Here is an 18898-nt window from a genome sequence, read left to right on the forward strand (position 1 = left end):
TATATCTCAATGATGTTCTTTCCCTCCATAAACCACATCCTCCTCTGATTCTATCCCCAAATCTCTAGGAAGTTTCCAATCCAGAGCTGGCAATCCTATTCCTAAATCCACCATTGACCTGAATGTCTTGGCTAGTAAACTGTGCTTGGGCATCCACAACACTGTTCAGGTCCACTTGGAACATCTACAATTACATTAGGAGATTGAAATCATATTACCCTCTCAAGGGGCTACTCCCCATTTGTAATTTGGAGTGATTTGATCATGTCTCAGATATTCCACATACAGCAAATAAAAAGCTTACAATGGATAGTTTATTCCTTCTCCCACGACCCAGTTTTAGTTACTTGTAATTAGAAATGAAATCCACACGGATAAAAAGAAATATCACATTGTTGAATGCTTTGCTGAAACTGAGATGCATTACAAACGACAGAATTTCTATTATTCACAAATTTCCATTTATTAGTCTATGTAGCAGATGACAATTCAATATGCCACTCTGAATCACCATTTTGCCTGCCCACAGCTTGGTGTTTCTGTGCAACCTCCATTTGGGGAGAGTGGCTGCCACCTTTTTGGGGAGGGTTTTTTTTTTGCCATCTTTGGTCTAGCATTACTTTGCTGGTCAATTTCATGTCAGTTTCACAGCATTAAAACAAAGAGAGAGAGAGAGAGCTTCTGATTCTGAAAAGGATGGTTGAAAAGTGGGAGGAATTGCTGGGTGTGGGCAAAAGAGCACATATAGATCAGGGGTCGGGAACCTTTTCCCCTCAAAGAGCCATTCGGCTCCCCTCCCCCCCCTCCCCCCCACTCGCTCGCCCCCCCCACCGCTCCCCCCACTTGCTCGCTCGCCCGCCCTGCTGCTTGCAGGGCGGGTGAAGATGGGCCCGGCGAGCCGCAGAACAGCGGCGGAAGAGCCGCGGGTTCCCGACCCCTGTTCTAGACCCAGCCAGCCAGCCAGCCGCCTATTTATCCAATCAGTATATGCAGCCCCGCCCCTTTCAGTTTGAGGGCGGCGCTGTAGGTTCACGTTGAGAACAAACAGAACGTATCAGCACCTCTTCCCCGTCCCCTTTTCAGCGCATGTGCAATGCATGCTTAATTCTTTTCCGCGCGAGACTTTTTGTCCTCGGGTGGCATCCGTAGTCCCTGAAAGGTCGGGGCTGAATGTTGAGACTGGGAGAAAATGGCGGCCTCCGTCCGCTGCTATCGAGTCCCCTGCCGGCTCCTGCTATTGCCGAGAGCCGGTAGGTGCAGCGGGGCTTGCCGTTCTGTTTTCTGTTGGGTCACGCTGTGGGAGGCTTCTTACCCTAATTGCCGCTGCGGGGGTGGGGAGACTGCTTTGCAGAAGCGAGGGTGGTGGGCGCCGTGCTCCTCCTAGTTAGGAGCGCACAAAGATTCAGGAAGGTCGCCGAGTCTTGTTCTGTTTATCTCTCCTTACTGAAATGACTTCCAGCAGCATTTTAAAAAAGGTTTCTAAATGGCTCGTGATCAATCGGAGTGAGTCATTGTATGAGGGTTAAGTTGTAAACTGGGCGACCCGCCCCAAATCTCAACCCGTTTAGAGGCAAAGGTTGCAAAAAGGGCATCCTACAGGAACTGCCTAAAACATCCCTAACACGCATTTTTGCAGCTGCTGTCTGGAGACGGTCAGTGAGGGAGAACTCACCAGCTGCCTAGGTGGATCAGTCTGAATCCATTGGCTGCTAGCGGTGCATTATGAGTTCTGAGCCCTTGGAGATACTCTTGAGTCTAAACAGTACTAGAAAATGGCTAGACTAGACCTTGATCTGTGAAATTGTGAAGGCATCCTTATTATGGCAGCAATAAGTTCCGAGTCACAACAGAAAACACTGGTGGACTCTGCACAGGGCAAATGTAGCAGGTATAGGACACTATATAAACCATTTTTGAGGGGAACTTCGCACAGGGTCCCGTCCCCAAAATGAGTGTGCCCTCTTTTATTTCCCTCAACCTGGTATTTTAGAAAATTGCTCAACTAGCAATCTTTTTGCAAAATTCTGGGTTGGAGCTGCTTCTGCATGGATGACCAGGCAGGAGGCGCTTTGTTTTCCTCCCTTCCACTGCGCTGTCCATGGTCAGGGTGACTCTGCCTGCCATTACCCTGCCAGTGCAAGGAGCCCTCTTTTTTTATTTTGCATGTTGCACCTGTGCAGCTACGCAGGTATTGTGGGAAAATCAACATGGTTGCAGGGTTCATCTCTGCATGCCTGCATGGCTTCGCATGTGTTGCAGGAATTTTTTAAAAAAAAGAAAGAGCAGCATCTCCGTTCAAAGGCGTGAAAGCAATCTGGATTGTTTCCACGGGCTCCAGCCGCTGCCTGAATGGCACGTATGTGAATGGGGGAAAGGAAAACGGGTACCTTTATAACAGCTGCAATGTGTTATACATTTGCTGTGTGGAATTGACCTGAGAGACATAAACCCTTCATTCAGCCACTTTTTTGAGATAGACGTCAGAGTAGCTCTTCATGTAGCATTGTGTCCTGAATGACAGATGTTTAATCACTCAAACCAATCCTGTGTTTCGTAATAGCACTTTAAGATGTGCTATTTTGCTTCCATTGCTATTGGGGTCTTGCTGGCTGGGAGTGGGACTCCAATGAGGGATAGACCTTAACTGAGTGACACCCCCACCCCCCGAACCAGGGCAACCCTCCTCCTTCCCAGTTCAATATCTCATCTTAGATGAAGAATAATATTTGGTTTTTATACTCTGCTTTTCTCTATGATAAGTGGATTCAAAGTGGCTTGCAATTGTCTTCTCTTCCCCTCTCCTGTTGTTTGTGTGAAGAAAGATCTAGGATTAGCAATTCTTGGTGTTAAGACAGAAACATTGCCAAAGAAGCATAGAAATCTCATATCAAATTTACTGAAGACTAATAAACAGTTCATTCATATTGGAATGTGTAAACTGTACTTAGCAGTTGAGACTGGCTACAATATGTTTGGTGTGTAATTATAATGAATGAACTTAGTATGAGTAAATATTTATGGGGAAAAATCAACACTACAGATTTTTATTCAACAGTGATAATTGTTTGTTAATTATTGGAATCAACAATCAGTAATAATATAGGCAGATAAACTCTATTTAGTAGAATAATATGTATAGGTACCTTTTTAGTCTTCTGTTTTTGTTTATATAATTTTTGAAGTCAACACAACACAAGCCTTTATTGACATATAAAACAGGACAAAATTTTAAAACAAAACAAGGTTAAGAAATGCAGTTAAATCTACTAATTTGAAGTCTGTTACAAAAAACTGATTGGTTTCCTTTGAGATTGAATCCAGTGAGAGCAATTTAATAATTTATATCTGTATTGCAGTGAGGTTTCATTTCTAGTGTAATGGGCTCCTGATTTTCTTAAAGATGTAAAGTTGTAGGGCGAATTGAAAACTATGTATATTCACGGGATGTGCAAGTTTATTTTATTTGAATCCATACTTTGTGCAATTATAAATGGGCTTCACTCGCCATAGGATAGCTTGAAGGTTTTTGTCCAAACTGAAATGTAATGGATTGAGTGAGTCAGCCATTTTTATGTGGTCATAGTTACAGTGCATGACCTCTTGCATGTGTAAGTGTCTCCTCTTGCATGTGTAAGTATAGATGAAAGGGTTGCTTATACCTGTCTTGCATTGCATCATGGGATCATCCATTAGGATAGTCTCAACGTACAAAAGGACATTTTTGGTTTCATATAATATTTGGCCACTAGACCAGTGATAGCGAACCTTTTCAAGACTGAGTGCCCAAACTGCAACCCAAAACCCTCTTAGTTATCACAGCAACACAGCAATTTAACCTGAATACTGAGGTTTTAGTTTAGAAAAAACAGTTGGCTCCGCTCTGTACCTCTCTAGCATCTCCGTCTCCTCTGCTTCTGCCCCCATTTTGGGCAGCAGCCACCCAGAGCACAGGCACCAGGCCCGCCAGTCGAGTCCTCCCTGTTCGCTGCGGTGCACGCACGTTGTGCCTAGCGGCCCAGACAAGCCTAGATGTGTGTGTGTGTGTGTGTGGGGGGGGCAATTTTCTTCCTCCCCACATGATGAACTCTGTGTGCGCGTGCCCACAGAGATGGCTCTGAGTGCCACCTCTGGTACGCATGCCATAGGTTTGCCACCCCTTCACTAGACCATTGGGCCAGGTATGGGCAACTGAAAATTTGCCCATTTAGCTGTTTGGTAGCTATTTTGAGCACCTAACCCTAACCCTATTCTTTCTTAGCCAAAGCTACCTGGTGAGATTATTTTCAGGATAAAATGGGATTGTTCTCCTTTGTCCTTTGGAGAATTGAAAGACAGCTACCCCCTCATGAGCATCCCGTGTTTTCTTCTATTTTAGGCTATAACGTTCCTCCGTCGACATCTCCTCTTCTTCAGCAACAGCGTGACGTTCATCACTCCGTAATTCCTCATGGGAAGAGCGGGCGTTCATCCGTCAGCGGCATTGTAGCCACTGTCTTTGGGGCCACAGGATTCCTGGGTCGCTATGTCGTCGGCCGCCTGGGTAATTTTGGGGGGCTTGGTGATAAAGCATGAACCTAAAGTATGGTGGTTTCTTTCAGTATTTAAAGTAACTTGAAGGTGCTTCTGAAAACCTCGTATAGAACTATTGCTTGACCTTGGAATCCATGGTTCACAGCTGTTGGTTTGCCCCATCGAGTTGGAAGAGGGTGAACTGACGAATTGGTGCCCTTACTGGGCCTTGGTGGCTACGATGAGTTTGTAGGAGCCTGGCCCATTGCTGTGTTTCAAGGTTAATGAACAATGAAAAAAATACTGCCATACTTAGTGTGGAATTTGTGAATACTCACTCTAAAAAACGAGTTTTTTTAACTTAAGTTTGTTGCATTAGATGTGCATGGTCAGGAATGAGTGTTTAAGTGTCTGGTGACAACTTTTATGAGTTCCAGGAATTAGGTACTCTTCTTCTCAGTTTTATGTAGCAGTTCTACTTCTAAAGAAATCCTCCTTCCTGAATATTTTAGGACGGATTGGCTCCCAAGTCATCATTCCTTACCGCTGTGATCCATATGACATGATGTATTTACGGCCCATGGGTGATCTTGGACAGATTCTGTTCATGGTAGGTCTTTCTGGCCTTTGTGTTGAAATTAATGGCTAACATTGGGTTCTCAGAAGACTACTTGAGAAGCCTTCTAGCCAAATTTTCAATAACGCAAAGATTGTTAGACCAGAATGCTTAAGCCAATGTTGGATTAGTAGCCATCTTGAGAACAACACTTTATTTACAAGCCAGTACTTCCTTCTGCTCTAATTCTTCTAGCATACTTCCCTGTCATAATGAATTATGAGTACAGAAGGGCTTTCCCGAAGGCAAACCTAGCTATGTTACCATTTGCAGTTTTAGAAGACTTCTTCATTGCGATCTTGTATAGCCCTACCCTGAAAATAAGCCCTAGCATGATTTTTTTGGGATTTTTGGAGGATGCTTGAAATATAAGCCCTACTCCAAAAATAAGCCCTAGTTACAGATTCCCTGGCGCAGCTGATCTGGTCATGTGAGAGGTGCAAAATCATGGAAAAAAATAAGATATCCCCTGAAAATAAGCCCTAATGCACCTTTTGGAGCAAAATTTAATATAAGACCCTGTCTTATTTTCAGGGAAACACGGTAGTTGAAGAGTCTGCTCCTGTGACTATTGGTCCACTGAGGATTTCCAGCCCCTGGTATTTGAGGCTGAGCATAAAAGACTTTTGAGGAACGTTATATCTCATTTCCCAGGAAAGTCAAATCAAGATAAGTTAGTACTAGTACTGACAGGCAGGGATAAATTCATTACTTTCCAAATGGCAAAGTTTGTTTCCGCCATCAGAAAGATAAAGATGATATCTAGGCATGTCAGTGTAGTGTGGTTGACCTGCCCTCCAGCTCCTCCATTCTGGGTCTTTAGCCCTTTGGATTGTAAGGTGTTTCTTATTTTGAGATCATTATGTCTTTTAATCTTCCAATTGAAAATGTGTTCAAATTCCCTGTTTTTATTATATTGGAATTGTTGGCATGGCTTTTGTGCTGATGTGCTGAAGATAGATTGGCTTGAAGTAACAAATGGTTCTGCTCTATAAAGTTTTTGCGGGTTTGTTTTTTTTGCATGGTTTAATTTCACATGCAGTTTATGTTGTGGCTACTAGGAGTGGGATTCGCGTGACAAAGATTCTATCCGAAGAGCCATTGAACACAGCAATGTTGTCATCAACCTTGTTGGAAGAGAGTGGGAAACGAGGTATTTGCCTTCTTTCTCTTGGATTTGTTGAGATAGCCTTTACACTCAGTAAGACGAAACTGAAATCCCATGAAAAGGGTTTTTGAGTGGTGGGGTTCAGTATTTGGTACATCACTGACCTTGTTCTTTCAAGGAAAAATCTTACTCTTTGCATATTTTTGTGATGTTTTCTCTGTCTTTCTCCTCTTGATCCATTAGCTGTCTGTCTCTCCATTGTGAGACTGAGAGACCTCTGGGTCAGAAAGCCTTAGGCTGAAAATAACAGTTTGAGGCAGTTACAGTTTCCATGCCAGAGTGAATTTAGCAGTGTATCCCCACCTATAGTTTGTACATTATCTTCAAGGACAGCCCCATGTAGAGTGTGATACAGTAATTAGCTCTAAGGCCGCTGAAGCATGGATCTGAATGACCAGATCAGACATCTGCAAAGAAGGCGCTAGACACAACTGGCAAAAAAGCATTTTTTGCTGTCATGGAACATGTTCTTGCAACGGGAGGCCATGATCCAGTAAGACTCCCAAGGAGCAGCAGTGGTGTAGTGGTTAAGAGGAGGTGTACTCTAATCTGGAGGAGGCAGGTTTGATTCCCTGCTCTGCTGCTTGAGCTGTGTGCTGGCTTATCTGGGGAATTCAGATTAGCCTGTACACTCCAACACATGCCGGCTGGGTGACCTTGGGTGAGTCACAGCTCTATGGAGCTCTCTCAGCCCACCCACCTCATAGGGTGTTTTGTTGTGAGGGGGAAGGGAAAGGAGTTTGTAAGCCCCTTTGAGTCTCCTTACAGGAGAGAAAGGGGGAATATAAATCCAACTCTTCTTCTTCTTCTTCTTCTTCTTCTTCTTCTTCTTCTTCTTCTTCTTCTTCTTCTTCTTCTTCTTCTTCTTCTTCTTCTTCTTCTTCTTCTTCTTCTTCTTCTTCTTCTTCTTCTTCTTCTTCTTCTTCTTCTTCTTCTTCTTCTTCTTCTTCTTCTCCTCCTCCTCCTCCTCCTCCTCCTCTTAACAGAGTCTTCCAGCAAAATCTACAAACTGGTGGGGCAGTCAATGTGATATTTATCAATGAATTAAAGCGCATGTGTAATAATTTTTCTCCTTCTTTCAGAAACTTCAAATTTGAAGATGTCTTTGTTAACATCCCCAGGGATATTGCCAGGCTTTCCAAAGAAGCTGGCGTAGAAAAATTCATTCACATGTCTCACCTGAATGCACACTTGAGAAGCTCTTCTAAATACCTTCGGAATAAAGTAAGTGACAGAGTTTCTTTCTCAGGTGCTGCAGTTACCTTCAGGGTACTAGGGACAGAATCACAGCCTCTTCATCTTTCGCTTTCTTTGCCTCTACCTGAACACAAAATTCCCTGCATACTTCCAAGAGATACAACAGGATGGCAGAGCTATTGAATCCAAACTTCTGGGTTCCTAAGGATTATTTTGGATGTTGGAGTAAGATGAGACCTTGCCCTTCTTTTGAGGTTTGGAGTGCGCATTTGTGTGTGTGAACACACTTGGTAATGGTGCCATGGGAGCAGTGTCCATTTCAAACTTCTTTACAGCATCTTTTTAAGTGTCCCCTTATGCAGACACTGGCTAAGAATTATTACAGGGGATCTCTTCTATACACTATAATGATTAAAAACAACTTTAACCAGAATTTTGAGAGTAGGTTTGAAATGCTGCATCTGAACAAAAATGGTGTATAAAATGGTGCGATGCTGGCTGCTGTTCCAGTATTGGAAGATGGGACAGGGCAAGGATAGTTATCCAGCTGAGGATTTGTCATTACCATATTTTTCCCATTACATATTTTTGGCGTATCATTGAGTAGTATTGTGCTAGCTTCTTGTGAGCGAGGGGTGTGCCATTGTTCAGTTTTGGTTGCTCATTTGTACAGTTTTATTTGGAATTTAAGAGATTCTTTACAAAGAAGGGACACTGTAAGCTCCCCCCCCCCCCCAATATCCTTGGGTTGGGGACTTTTCTTAGCAAGAATATCTTCATGCATTATTGAGGGAGCTGTTTGTCGGTTTCTCAAAAACATCAGGCTAGCCACTGTAAAAAATGGAATATTGATCCAGTGGGTGCCAGGGGTGTAGCTTGCCTAGGGCAGGGGTCTGCAACCTGTGGCTCTCCAGATGTTCATGGACTACAATCCCCATCATCCCCTGCCACCATGGCCAATTGGCAGGGATGAACACCCCCCCTCCACTGCTGGGAAGGGCCAAGTGGCCATGGTGGCAGGGGCTGATGGGGATTGTAGTCCATGAACATCTGGAGAGCCGCAGGTTGCAGACCCCTGGCCTAGGGTTAGCCTTGGGCTAGCCTTGAGTGGGTCACCATAACAAAAAGGTTGGGAATTGCTGTTGTAGACTAACTCTAATCCACAGGCTGCCACCTACTGGCTGTTCCCCCAATTCATGTAGCCTGCCTTTACTAGAGCCTTTTCCGTCACCGCTCCCACTTTGTGAAATGGGCTCCCGGAGGAAGTAGAAGGGGCACCATTGCTAGAAATATTCATGGTTGTTTTATTTGCCCTGGCTTTTTATTGTGCTTACACGGCTGGCATCTTTTACTGTATGTGTGTGATATTATCTGGGACTCTGTTTTGTATGTGGTTTGTAAGCTTCCTGGAGTCACAGTTTGTAAGCCTCCTGGAGGAGGAGCAGGATATAATACAGGCAGCTCCATCCAATGGACTGGGTGCCTGGCTGTGGCATCATTGCCACGCGGGCTACCCCCCCCCCCCCGGAGGCTTTCCAGCAGCGTGGGGAGGCTTAAAATGCAAAAAAGCCTCCGCACTGCTGGGAACCCTCCATTGGGCTTAATAGACTTTGTTTGAAACCCTTAAGTGTAGACTTCATGATCCAGTTCCCAGTGGCAGCTGTGTTGTCTTTTCTGCCTCTGCTTCCACCTCCCCACCTCTTCCTCTACTGGCATCCTTGCTGTCTGCCTCCCCAGTGAACTGTTTCCTGGATGTCTTTTCTCTTCCTGGATGTCTTTTCCTGCTGGTGCAACGGGGCCAATGACCAGGAGGCTAATGGCCTGGCCCTGCCTTGCTACAGCAGGAGTGCAGAGTCTGTGGCACATTGTTTTGCACTGCGTCCCACTGCTGGGAAGGGCCATGCTCTTCCTCTGGTGCAGCCCCATGTCGCTCCCACCGGTGGATTTCATCCCTCTCCCGCCACCTTCGGATGCAGCTGTTAGCATAGCAGAGGTGATAAAGCCAGGATATAAACTGCCTGTTAGAGACATTTGTAGAGGATAATGTGAAACATCATCTTATGAAGTATTTATATTACATTCGTTTTCTGTTAAATGCCTTGCTAACAGGCTGCTGGGGAAAAGGCTGTGCGAGAAGAGTTTCCAGACGCTATCATCATGAAGCCTTCAGAAATGTTTGGAAGAGAGGACAGGTTTTTCAACCACTACGCAAGTATGCACCCACTGGAGTGTGAAATCTGCTTTGTGAAGGGGAAAGTAGTATTGGAGAGAAAGGGATGGAATCTCACCACAGATTGCACCTTTGGTTCCTCATCCCGGCCCAGGTCATGGAAGAATCAGTGATTTAGTATTATTTACTCTGATTGGTAGTTAGCTTTGCAGAGCCTCAGGTAATGGACTTTCACATCACCTCCTACCTTGTTCTTTTAACTGGAGATCCCGGGGGAAGGAGGTGGGAGGATTTGAATGTGTGATCTTCTGCATGCCAAGCAGATACTCTGCTTCTGAGCCGCAGCCCTGCCCCTCTTTAAAGGTCATCTTCCTCTTTAAACTGGTGCTACAGTCTTCTGGACATATAGTTGTCGATCTGAAAATGGTTGTCTGTCACACATGTTTTTTGGGGTTTGTGACTCCTGTATTATAACCATGAAAAGCTTTGCCAAGTCTGTTTTTTGTTTATCACCACTACACCATCTCTTTTTGGGGGCAGCCGAGGAACCTCCACTGTGGTTGCATTCATTGAGAAATGAACAGCAGACAGCCCCATCTAAACGTCTGGATGCACTGCTCTGCTGTTCCCAGGAGGGCTTTCTGAAGGTGTAGGGAGCCAAAAAGGCACCCCCCCCCCACTGGAAAGCCCTCCATAGGGCTGCCATGGACCTTTTCGGTGGCATAAATCTAGGAGAGGGGCGCCAGTGTTTCTAGCAGTGAAGAGGGGTAGAAGCCGACTAATATTGACCCAGCCCTCGACCACGCTCCCAGAACGCCCCCACAGTGCCGGTGTAATACAGGAGCGCTGGTGTGGCACATGCCATCATGTCCTTCTGTTATGGCAGGCCACGGCGGCTACCCTGCCAGCACATCCACCCTACTCTGGGGCAAGTCCCCTAGAGAGGGCAAATCTGATGGCATAGGCCCACACTGGCTCCAGTGATGAACACCCCCCCTCCCCTGCTTTGGATGGGGTCATTACTATTTCAGACTTGGGCAGTCATAGCACTCAGTGTCCAAGTTGGGTTTTTTTTTGAACCAGAGCTGAAAGCGAGTTCAAGAAACTCAAAGTTTTGCACTTTGGGAATTAAAATCTATCTTTTGGAAGTTTGAAAGCATTTTCCTAAATCTGAAACGAAAGAATGTTTTTGTAAAGTTTTACTCAACTTTGATTCATGCTTCATTTTTATCTTTGTGCATTGGGTATGGGTTCAGGACAACATTCTCTTCCAGGGTTTTGGGGGAGGGTTCGTGGCTTCGTGGTGGAGCATCTTCTTCGCATCCAGGTTTAGTCCCCAGCATTTCTGGTTGAAAGGCTCAAGCAGGGAGGGTACATGCAAGACTTTGACCAGAGACCCCGAAGAGCTGTGCCCCCAAGACCGAACGTGAGGAACTGTGGGTTTGGCTTGGAATAAGGCAACTGTGTATGTATGTAATTGTGCATCATCATTAACAACAGATATGACACTTGTAAATAACTGCAGTAAATACAACCTGAATTATAATTTAGTGAAAGCAAATATTACATCAAATAGAGCATAAGCATCATTATTAATTGATTACATTTATATCGGCCAGCATGCCAAAATCTAGTGGCTGGGAATCCAGCAGCCTCTTCTGGACATTCTGCAGGGTTTTTTCATCCTTTTGGGTAGAAGTTCATAAGAACATAAGAAAGAACCTGCTGGATCAGACCAGAGTCCATCTAGTCCAGTACTCTGCTACTCGCAGTGGCCCACCAGATGAATTTGGGAGCTCACAGGCAGGATGTGAAAACAACGGCCTTCTGCTCCTGCTGCTGCTCCTGAGCACTTGGTCTGCTAAGGCATTTGCAATCTCAGATCAAGGAGGATCAAGTTTGGTATCCATAGATCGACTTCTCCTCCATAAATCTGTCCAAGCCCCTTTTAAAGCTAAGCTTATTTGTGTTTATAACAGCCCACAGTCTGTACACCCATTTTTTTAAAAACTTTGACAACAAACTACAAAACAGAATTTTGCCACATCTTCTACACATTTTGACTGAGACCACGAAGAAGCAACTTTAATTTTGCAACATCAGGAAAAAGTGCAAATTTAACTATTGGGTATCTGTAGGAGTTGCCTGCCCTGAAACATGTGCTTTAATTAATTAATTGATTTTAAAAATGTGATTGATGTTTTTATTTGAAAGTACTGAAAGCATCCACACAGCTTTTCTTCGTTGCCTGGTAACTGTGTTTGTATTCGTCAAGTAACCTGTCCATCTCTCTCTAGATATGGGCTGGTTTATTGGTGTGCCATTGATTTCCATGGGCAAGCGAACAGTGAAACAGCCAATCTATGTAGGTATTAGGCAAAAACATGCATTTTAGAGCGGGTTTTTTTAAATAAAAAAACAACCATGCAGTTTATATTAATGTTTGTTCTTGAAAATTTTATCTCACAGGTGGTTGATGTAGCCAAGGCAATACTTAACTCTATTAAGGATCCTGATGCCAAAGGCAAAACCTATGCATTGACTGGGTAGGTTAGTCTTTTAATCATAAACCTCGGAATCTTTTTCTATCTGGTGTCTCTTCTCAGTACCTCAGAATTACAACGCTACAGATAGTGTGTGAGAGAGAAAGGAGTGGGTACATGGGCTGGACTGTTAATGCAGATCATCAAAACCCAATTTAGGGAACATTTGGAATTATTTGGTCACAGTGGATTTCCAGTCTTGCTGCCGTGATAAAAACATATTGGTTTGCACTACATCAAGCCTTCACTCTGTCTCTGAATCTGTTTTGATCAGACAGTTAAATAGGATCATTGACAATAAGGCTGGAGTGTTCAGATGTAAGAAGAGGTAAGAGGGTGAAAGGAAATATTTGTGCCATCTGGCTGATAGAATAACACGTGTCCACAATTCAGAGAACTCTTAACGTGTTGAAATGCTTCAGCGATTAGAAAATGCTAGATAGGGTTCCAGATTACTCAGGTAGGTTCATGAAATAATCCTGGCGAGGTACAGAGTTGATCCTAGGGCACTGATGCTTGCAAAGCGGAAGCCGTGATTATCTGTTGTTGCGAAACAGAAGACCAGTAGCACTTTAAAGACCCACAATGTTTAATTTCAAGATGAGCTTTTATAAGTCAGAGCTCAGAAGAAGCGAACTGTGACTTGCAAACGTACAGATTGGAATAAACGTTGTTAGTCTTTAAGGTGCCACTGGGCTGTTTTACTGTGATGATGGTGCTTGTCCCTGGGTCCGACAGGAAGCTCCATGAATGCTGAATGAAATCAAAATAGAAATGATCAGTTTTAAAGCTGGACTTCAGGAGTTAGTGGTGGTTTCACCAGACTTTTATCCAAACATTTTTTTTAAATGATGGAATGTTAGGACTCAAATATGAATGATAACTCTTTATATGTGTGGGCGAGAGGGGTTAATGAGCCAAGGAGGAAGAATTGGGTGAAATTGGAGAGGAATCTGTGGCCTTCCCATAGCGTGTGAAATGGCTGTGAAACGCAGCCTCTTGCTTAACCTCTCCTGTGTGCTGAGCTGCATTAGTAGCAGGGGGCTGGTTCATTTACGTATTTGTTCATTTACTTCATTCACCTTTCTTGTTAAAACTTGAAGATTACAAAAACAAAAAGGAAAAAAATCAATTCAGACAGTGTATTGTACTGCAGAGTAGTCCAAATACTTGATTGGATATATATTTTACCTTGTGTTAGAACTATCTTATACATACTTCAAACTGTTGATTAACTACGTAAGAAAACACACGCTTTTTAAATGTATCTTCAACCTGGGTTCCTGATGGGCCTTCATATCACTCCTTGAGATCTCTTACTGTCTCTTACTGTCTTTAATTTCTGACACACCAAGTTCTTTTGTGGAAAGCAAGATGCAAATGCAACAACATTGCTTTTTATGTCCCATCAGTTAGTGTGTGTGTGTGTGTGTGTGTGTGTGTGGTGGTGGTGGGGGGGTTGGGGGAAGAAGTTGAGGTCCAAATATGCCGCAGGGTTTCATTCCGCATTGACTTAGTTTTAGGACAGAGCCACTCTGGCAGATGCTTTTGGCTTCAATTTCCTGTGCACTTTTTGATTCTTTCCCTGCTCATTTGAGATTTTGAAGACTTCCCCACTGGGTATATAAAAGAATAGTCCTTACAGTAGTTCCACTTAATCGCTCATTGAGGATCTTTCCGCACAGCGGAAAGGGCCCCTCTCCACCGGCAGAAATTATGCCGGTGGAGGGGGGGGGCCCGTTCGCACGGGAGCGTGCGAGCGGCCCCACAGAAGCCGGCACAGAAGAGGTGGCTTCGCACGGAGCCACCTCTTCTGCGTCCCCATCCACTCACCTCGTCCTCCAGCGTGCTCTGGAGGCTGTTAGGGAACCGTCCATGCTGCCCTCCGATCCCTGGAGGTCGGAGGGCAGCGTGTGCCCAGTCCCCTGATGGCCTCAGAACGCGCTGGAGCCCTGAAATAGTGAACTGAAGATAAGAAGCGCCATCTTCCAAGCGGTGCGGTTCGCCGATGGGAAGATGGCGTTTTAGAATTGAGCGAGGTTATTAGGAGCGGCTTGACGCCGGGTGGCCAGGATGGCGCTGCTGCGATCCAGCAGTGCCTCCTGTGTGAACAACTGCCCAGGGACGGCTTTTTTGCCATCCCTGGGCCGCTGTAAATGGCCTGTGTGGAAAGGGCCAAAGAAAGGGCCAAAGATTGCTTCATATGCCTTGAACTCTCATGCTACCCATAGCGTGCCCTTTGCAATTGGAGCCATTTTCTATCTTTCATCAAGGATATGTCTAACTGAGATATAGCATGTTTTAATACTTGATGAAGCCAGAACAGGATTCAAATATTCAAGTCAAAAAGCATTGTTGTTGCATTTGTATCTTGTTTTCCATGAAAGAACTTGCTGTGTCAGTAATTAAAGAAGCATGACAGTAAGAGATCTCAGGGAGTGTTATGAAGTAGGAACCCAGGTTGAAGATACATTTAAAAAGATAAGGGGTGTGTGTTTCTTACATAATCAACGGTATCATGTGCTGGTTTCCATTTCTGTATTCAAGCCTCTTCTTAAAGAGGAAAATGTCACGTTCTATGGCCAAATCATGTGTGATTTTTGCTGAAAAATAGGACTTAGGTTTACCTTCCTAAATTTGTTATCCATGTTGTGCTGTATGTGCATTAGTATGTGTAAGAGACACAGCTTGACTGAATGGATACTTTGCTTTTTTCCCCCTGCAGCCCACAGAGATATTACCTTTATGACTTAGTAGCTTATCTTTATGCGGTGCTCCACAGAACTTTTCTCCCATATCCATTGCCTCGACCTCTGTATCGGTATGTATAGTCTCTTTTTGTTTTTTTTTTGTTTTTTGTCAGCCATGTCACTTTTTAAACAATAGGAACTTGATTCAGATTTTGCAGTTACTGGGTTCAGTCAGGGCTGTGGTAAGGTTTCCATACATTCCACTGTAATTGGTAGACCTAAAACACAGACGACTTACACTTGCCAATTTAATATATTTTGATAACAATAACTTGCTTTTCTTCATAGTGGGGACCCAAAGTGACACCCCACATCACTTTCCCCTCCTCCATCTTGTTCTTACAAATACAACAGCCTTTTGAGGAAGGTTTGGCCAAGAGAGAGGCCCAAGGTCACGCAGTGAGCATGTGTCAGACTGGGGATTTGAGAAGGGGAGGGGTAGAGCTTATTAAAATGGGAAAAGTCCCCAAACTACACTCTGTTCCACATAAAAATCCAAGGAGATGTGTGGATTAAACTGCCCCATCTTCCTGGACCTTTGCTATGAAGGAATGCTCCGCTGCGTCCTAGTGCCTGCCTGCATTTTTTCCAATTCTCTTTTAGCCTTAGAGAATCGTATTTCCGTCATTATTGCGTGCAGTATCAAACACAGAACTTTAAAAAAAGATAATTTATGTATTAATTGCCCTGGATGGCTTTTAGCAAAACTTGCCTGTCCGTAACTTGTCTTATATGGACGTATTTCTTCTAGCCCTGCTTTCACTTTCCACTTTCTCCACGGCAAGCAAAACTTGCCTGTCCATAAGCTGCACCCGCCATTTCGTTTCCCAACGCCTGCCATTTCATTTCCCAATGCTTCTGTGGTTCAGGGGGATGATGTATAGAATATGTAACATGTTCTGTAATCTGTCTATGAGGAAGGTCCTGTGTAAGAGGGGATTCCTTTCTAAAGCTGAGTGCTCGTTCAGGTCCTAAATAAGGATGACAGCAAAAGAATATTCTTGAAAGAATTTTCTGCTCTGTTTGTCTAACACAGAGGTGTCCAACTGTGGCGCTTCAGATGTTCATGGATGACAATTCCCATCAGCCCCTGCCTGCAGAAAGGAATAGCAGGGGCCCATGGGAACATCTGAAGTGCCAGAGTTGGACACTGGTCTAACACATTTTGAGAAAAGGATCTCCTACTCCATGGGGCAAGGGTACGCTGTGGGGTATTGTTACCACTATCTGCTTCCTTCTTTACCTTTCCATTGCCTGGCCAGATGCTCCAGACTGGTATTCCTTTCTGCATTTTCCCTACTCCCTAAGGAGTGGGGAGTGCAGTGCTGTCAAAACCTGTAATTGTGATGAGTCTCCTTTGACTGCTTTGGATTACAGCTTGGGTGCAAGATTCTTTGAGGTAAGCCCGTTTGAGCCGTGGACAACCAGAGACAAAGTGGATCGGGTAAGTGTGAATTCGCAGTTGCTACTTCACACATGAGCAATAGAGAACCTGTGAAACATCCCCCCCTCCCCCCGACACAAGCAAAAAGCCAGTTGATGGCTATCGTCTGCCCTGCTGCAAACAGGGTGGTGGGTAATAATGCCAAACAGGTCCCAAAGCAAAGACTCCCCAGCCAATTCTCTTTGAAGTGCTAACCATAGCTAACCATTTCTGTCCCTCCTTTCCCCTAGAAAATATATGCAGTTACACAATCAAGCTGTATACTGCTACAATGAAAGTTCAGTGTCAACAAACCAGGCCCACTATAAAGCCACTGGCAGAACAATGGCTGAAAAGCAGAATTCAAAACATCAGTGCAAACATTAAAACAGCCAGCAGCTTGATCTACACCAGGGGTCTGCAACCTGCGGCTCTCCAGATGTTCATGGACTACGAATCCCATCAAATCCCAATTGGCCATGCTGGCAGGGGCTGATGGGAATTGTAGTCTACGAACATCTGGAGAGCCGCAGGTTGCAGACCCCTGGACTACACAGAGAAGCCATTGAAATCCACAAGCACACGGACAATTTCAACAGAAAGGAAGAAACCATGAAAATGGACAAAATTTGGCTACCAGTACTGAAAAACACTAGAATCAAGACATAGACTAATGAACACTGCCCAGACAAAGGATGTCTCTAGGCAGTAAGCAGTCAAAGGGCTAGTGAACACTACCCAGAACACCACCCATCACTAGGCAGTGAACAATCTGGGTGTTCACTAGGCAGTGAACATGCTGGCAGGGGCTGATGGGAGTTGTAGTCTATGAACATCCGGAGAGCCGCAGGTTGCAGACCCCTCATCTACACAAAATGGTTGCAAGCTTGGCTTGGCACCAGAATTTGTAAAAGGAAAGGCAGCTGGGAGCAGGAAAGGGGGAGGGGAGGCCACCAAAAAGACCTCCCTCATGATCACACCCCCTTCCTGATGTTAGGGCAGGGGTCGGGAACCCGTGGCTCGCGAGCCGCATGCGGCTCTTCCGCCACTGTTCTGCGGCTCGCCGGGCCCATCTTCACCCGCCCTGCAAGGAGCAGGGCGGGCGCATCAGTTGCCCAGCGGCCGGCCAGGCCGAGCCGCCGGGCCCATCTACGCCTGCCCTGCAGGCGGGGTGTGTGTGTGTGTGTGTGTGTGAGCGGGTGGGGGTGTGTGAGCGGGCGGGGGGGGCCCGAGCGAGCAAGTGGGCGGGGGAGCGGAGGGGGGGCGAGCGAGTGGGGGGGTGAGCGGGGGAGGGTGAGCCAAATGGCTCTTTGAGGGGAAAAGGTTCCCGACCCCTGTGCTAGGGCGTATGGGGGCAGCCTTTAAGGATCAGTTTGAGAACTGGTAGATTGAGAAGTGGTAGATTGAACATTGATGTTCAGTCAGGACTTACAGGGATCACTTTACAATTAGCTGGAGGGAGTATTTGTTCAACTTGGTGCCAGTTTGCTTGGAATGAGATCCCACGGTATTGTGCCTTTCCTCCTAAGAAAGCTCCAAAGAGATTTGGGAAGCCACCTTGTGCTGTTTTTAAAAAAATCAAGGATGCTTGCAAGCTTTTCCAGAATTTCCTTTGATTGATAACAAATAAAATAAAATGGACAGCCGTCTTGTGGCACCTTCAAAGCAGTATTTCTGACCTTTGATGACTGGTGGATGACGACAGCCTTGGTTTGAAGTGCTTTGAGTTGTGTCGAGGTAGGCACGTCAGATTAATTTACACAATCATCTCTGTGTCTTTCAAGTTCCATACTACGGACATGAGGTACCCTGATCTTCCCGGCTTAGAGGACCTGGGCATCACGGCCACCCCCGTGGAGCAGAAAGCCATAGAGGTGCTGCGCCGCCACCGCACGTTCCGCTGGATGGACACAGAGCTCGAGGAAGCAAAACCAGCCAAGCCTGTGACCGACATGTAAACCCTCGGCCTCTGCAGAGTTGCAGGCTGGACTTGTGTCGATTTTGTTTGTTTGAAAACTCTGTACATAACAAAGTTTAAATCCATCCTTGGTTGTGTGCTGTTGTTTGTTTCAGGATTTTCAAAGTGTCACGGAGAGACTTTGGCTTTTAAAAAACAACAGCTATGACTGGTCCTTATCCAAGGTGAATTTCAGTTCTCTTAACGTGATGTTAGTGCATGTTTGACTTGACCTTTAGGTTTTCAGTTTTTCATTATTTCAGAACTGGGGAAATGTCCAAAGAGGTTACCTGTCTTCACTGTGCCGGCGAGTGCTAGGATAGGCAGCCACCAAATTCACCAAGCAGCCAATTATAACTGAGCCCAAATCTCCAATCTGAGCCAAATCCTTGATGCAGATTTCATCCTGGTCACTTTCTCAAATAAAACTCACTGGCACCATTACTATTTTTAATATTGTGTGTGAACAGAACAAGCTATTATACAATCCGTTAAATAAGCAAACTATTCTCCAGATTGGGGAGCTGTGTGGTTTCCGGGCTGTATGGCCGTGTTCTAGCAGTGT

At 45.1% G+C, this 18898-nt stretch overlaps 1 protein-coding gene across 1 annotated transcript; it reads left to right on the top strand.

Annotated features, from left to right (window-relative positions):
- Positions 1 to 1098: 1098 nt before the first annotated feature.
- On the top strand, positions 1099 to 18419 carry NDUFA9 (NADH:ubiquinone oxidoreductase subunit A9). The gene is made up of 11 exons (XM_048515742.1): positions 1099 to 1250; positions 4376 to 4540; positions 5022 to 5119; positions 6187 to 6278; positions 7376 to 7517; positions 9600 to 9702; positions 11958 to 12025; positions 12130 to 12206; positions 14929 to 15024; positions 16331 to 16397; positions 18161 to 18419. The coding sequence occupies exons 1-11, from the start codon at positions 1190 to 1192 to the stop codon at positions 18332 to 18334; spliced, it is 1143 nt and encodes a 380-aa protein (XP_048371699.1). The 5' UTR covers positions 1099 to 1189; the 3' UTR covers positions 18335 to 18419.
- Positions 18420 to 18898: the final 479 nt, after the last annotated feature.

The sequence above is a fragment of the Sphaerodactylus townsendi genome, linkage group LG14 (assembly GCF_021028975.2).
Source record: "Sphaerodactylus townsendi isolate TG3544 linkage group LG14, MPM_Stown_v2.3, whole genome shotgun sequence".
Taxonomy (NCBI): Eukaryota; Metazoa; Chordata; class Lepidosauria; order Squamata; family Sphaerodactylidae; genus Sphaerodactylus; species Sphaerodactylus townsendi.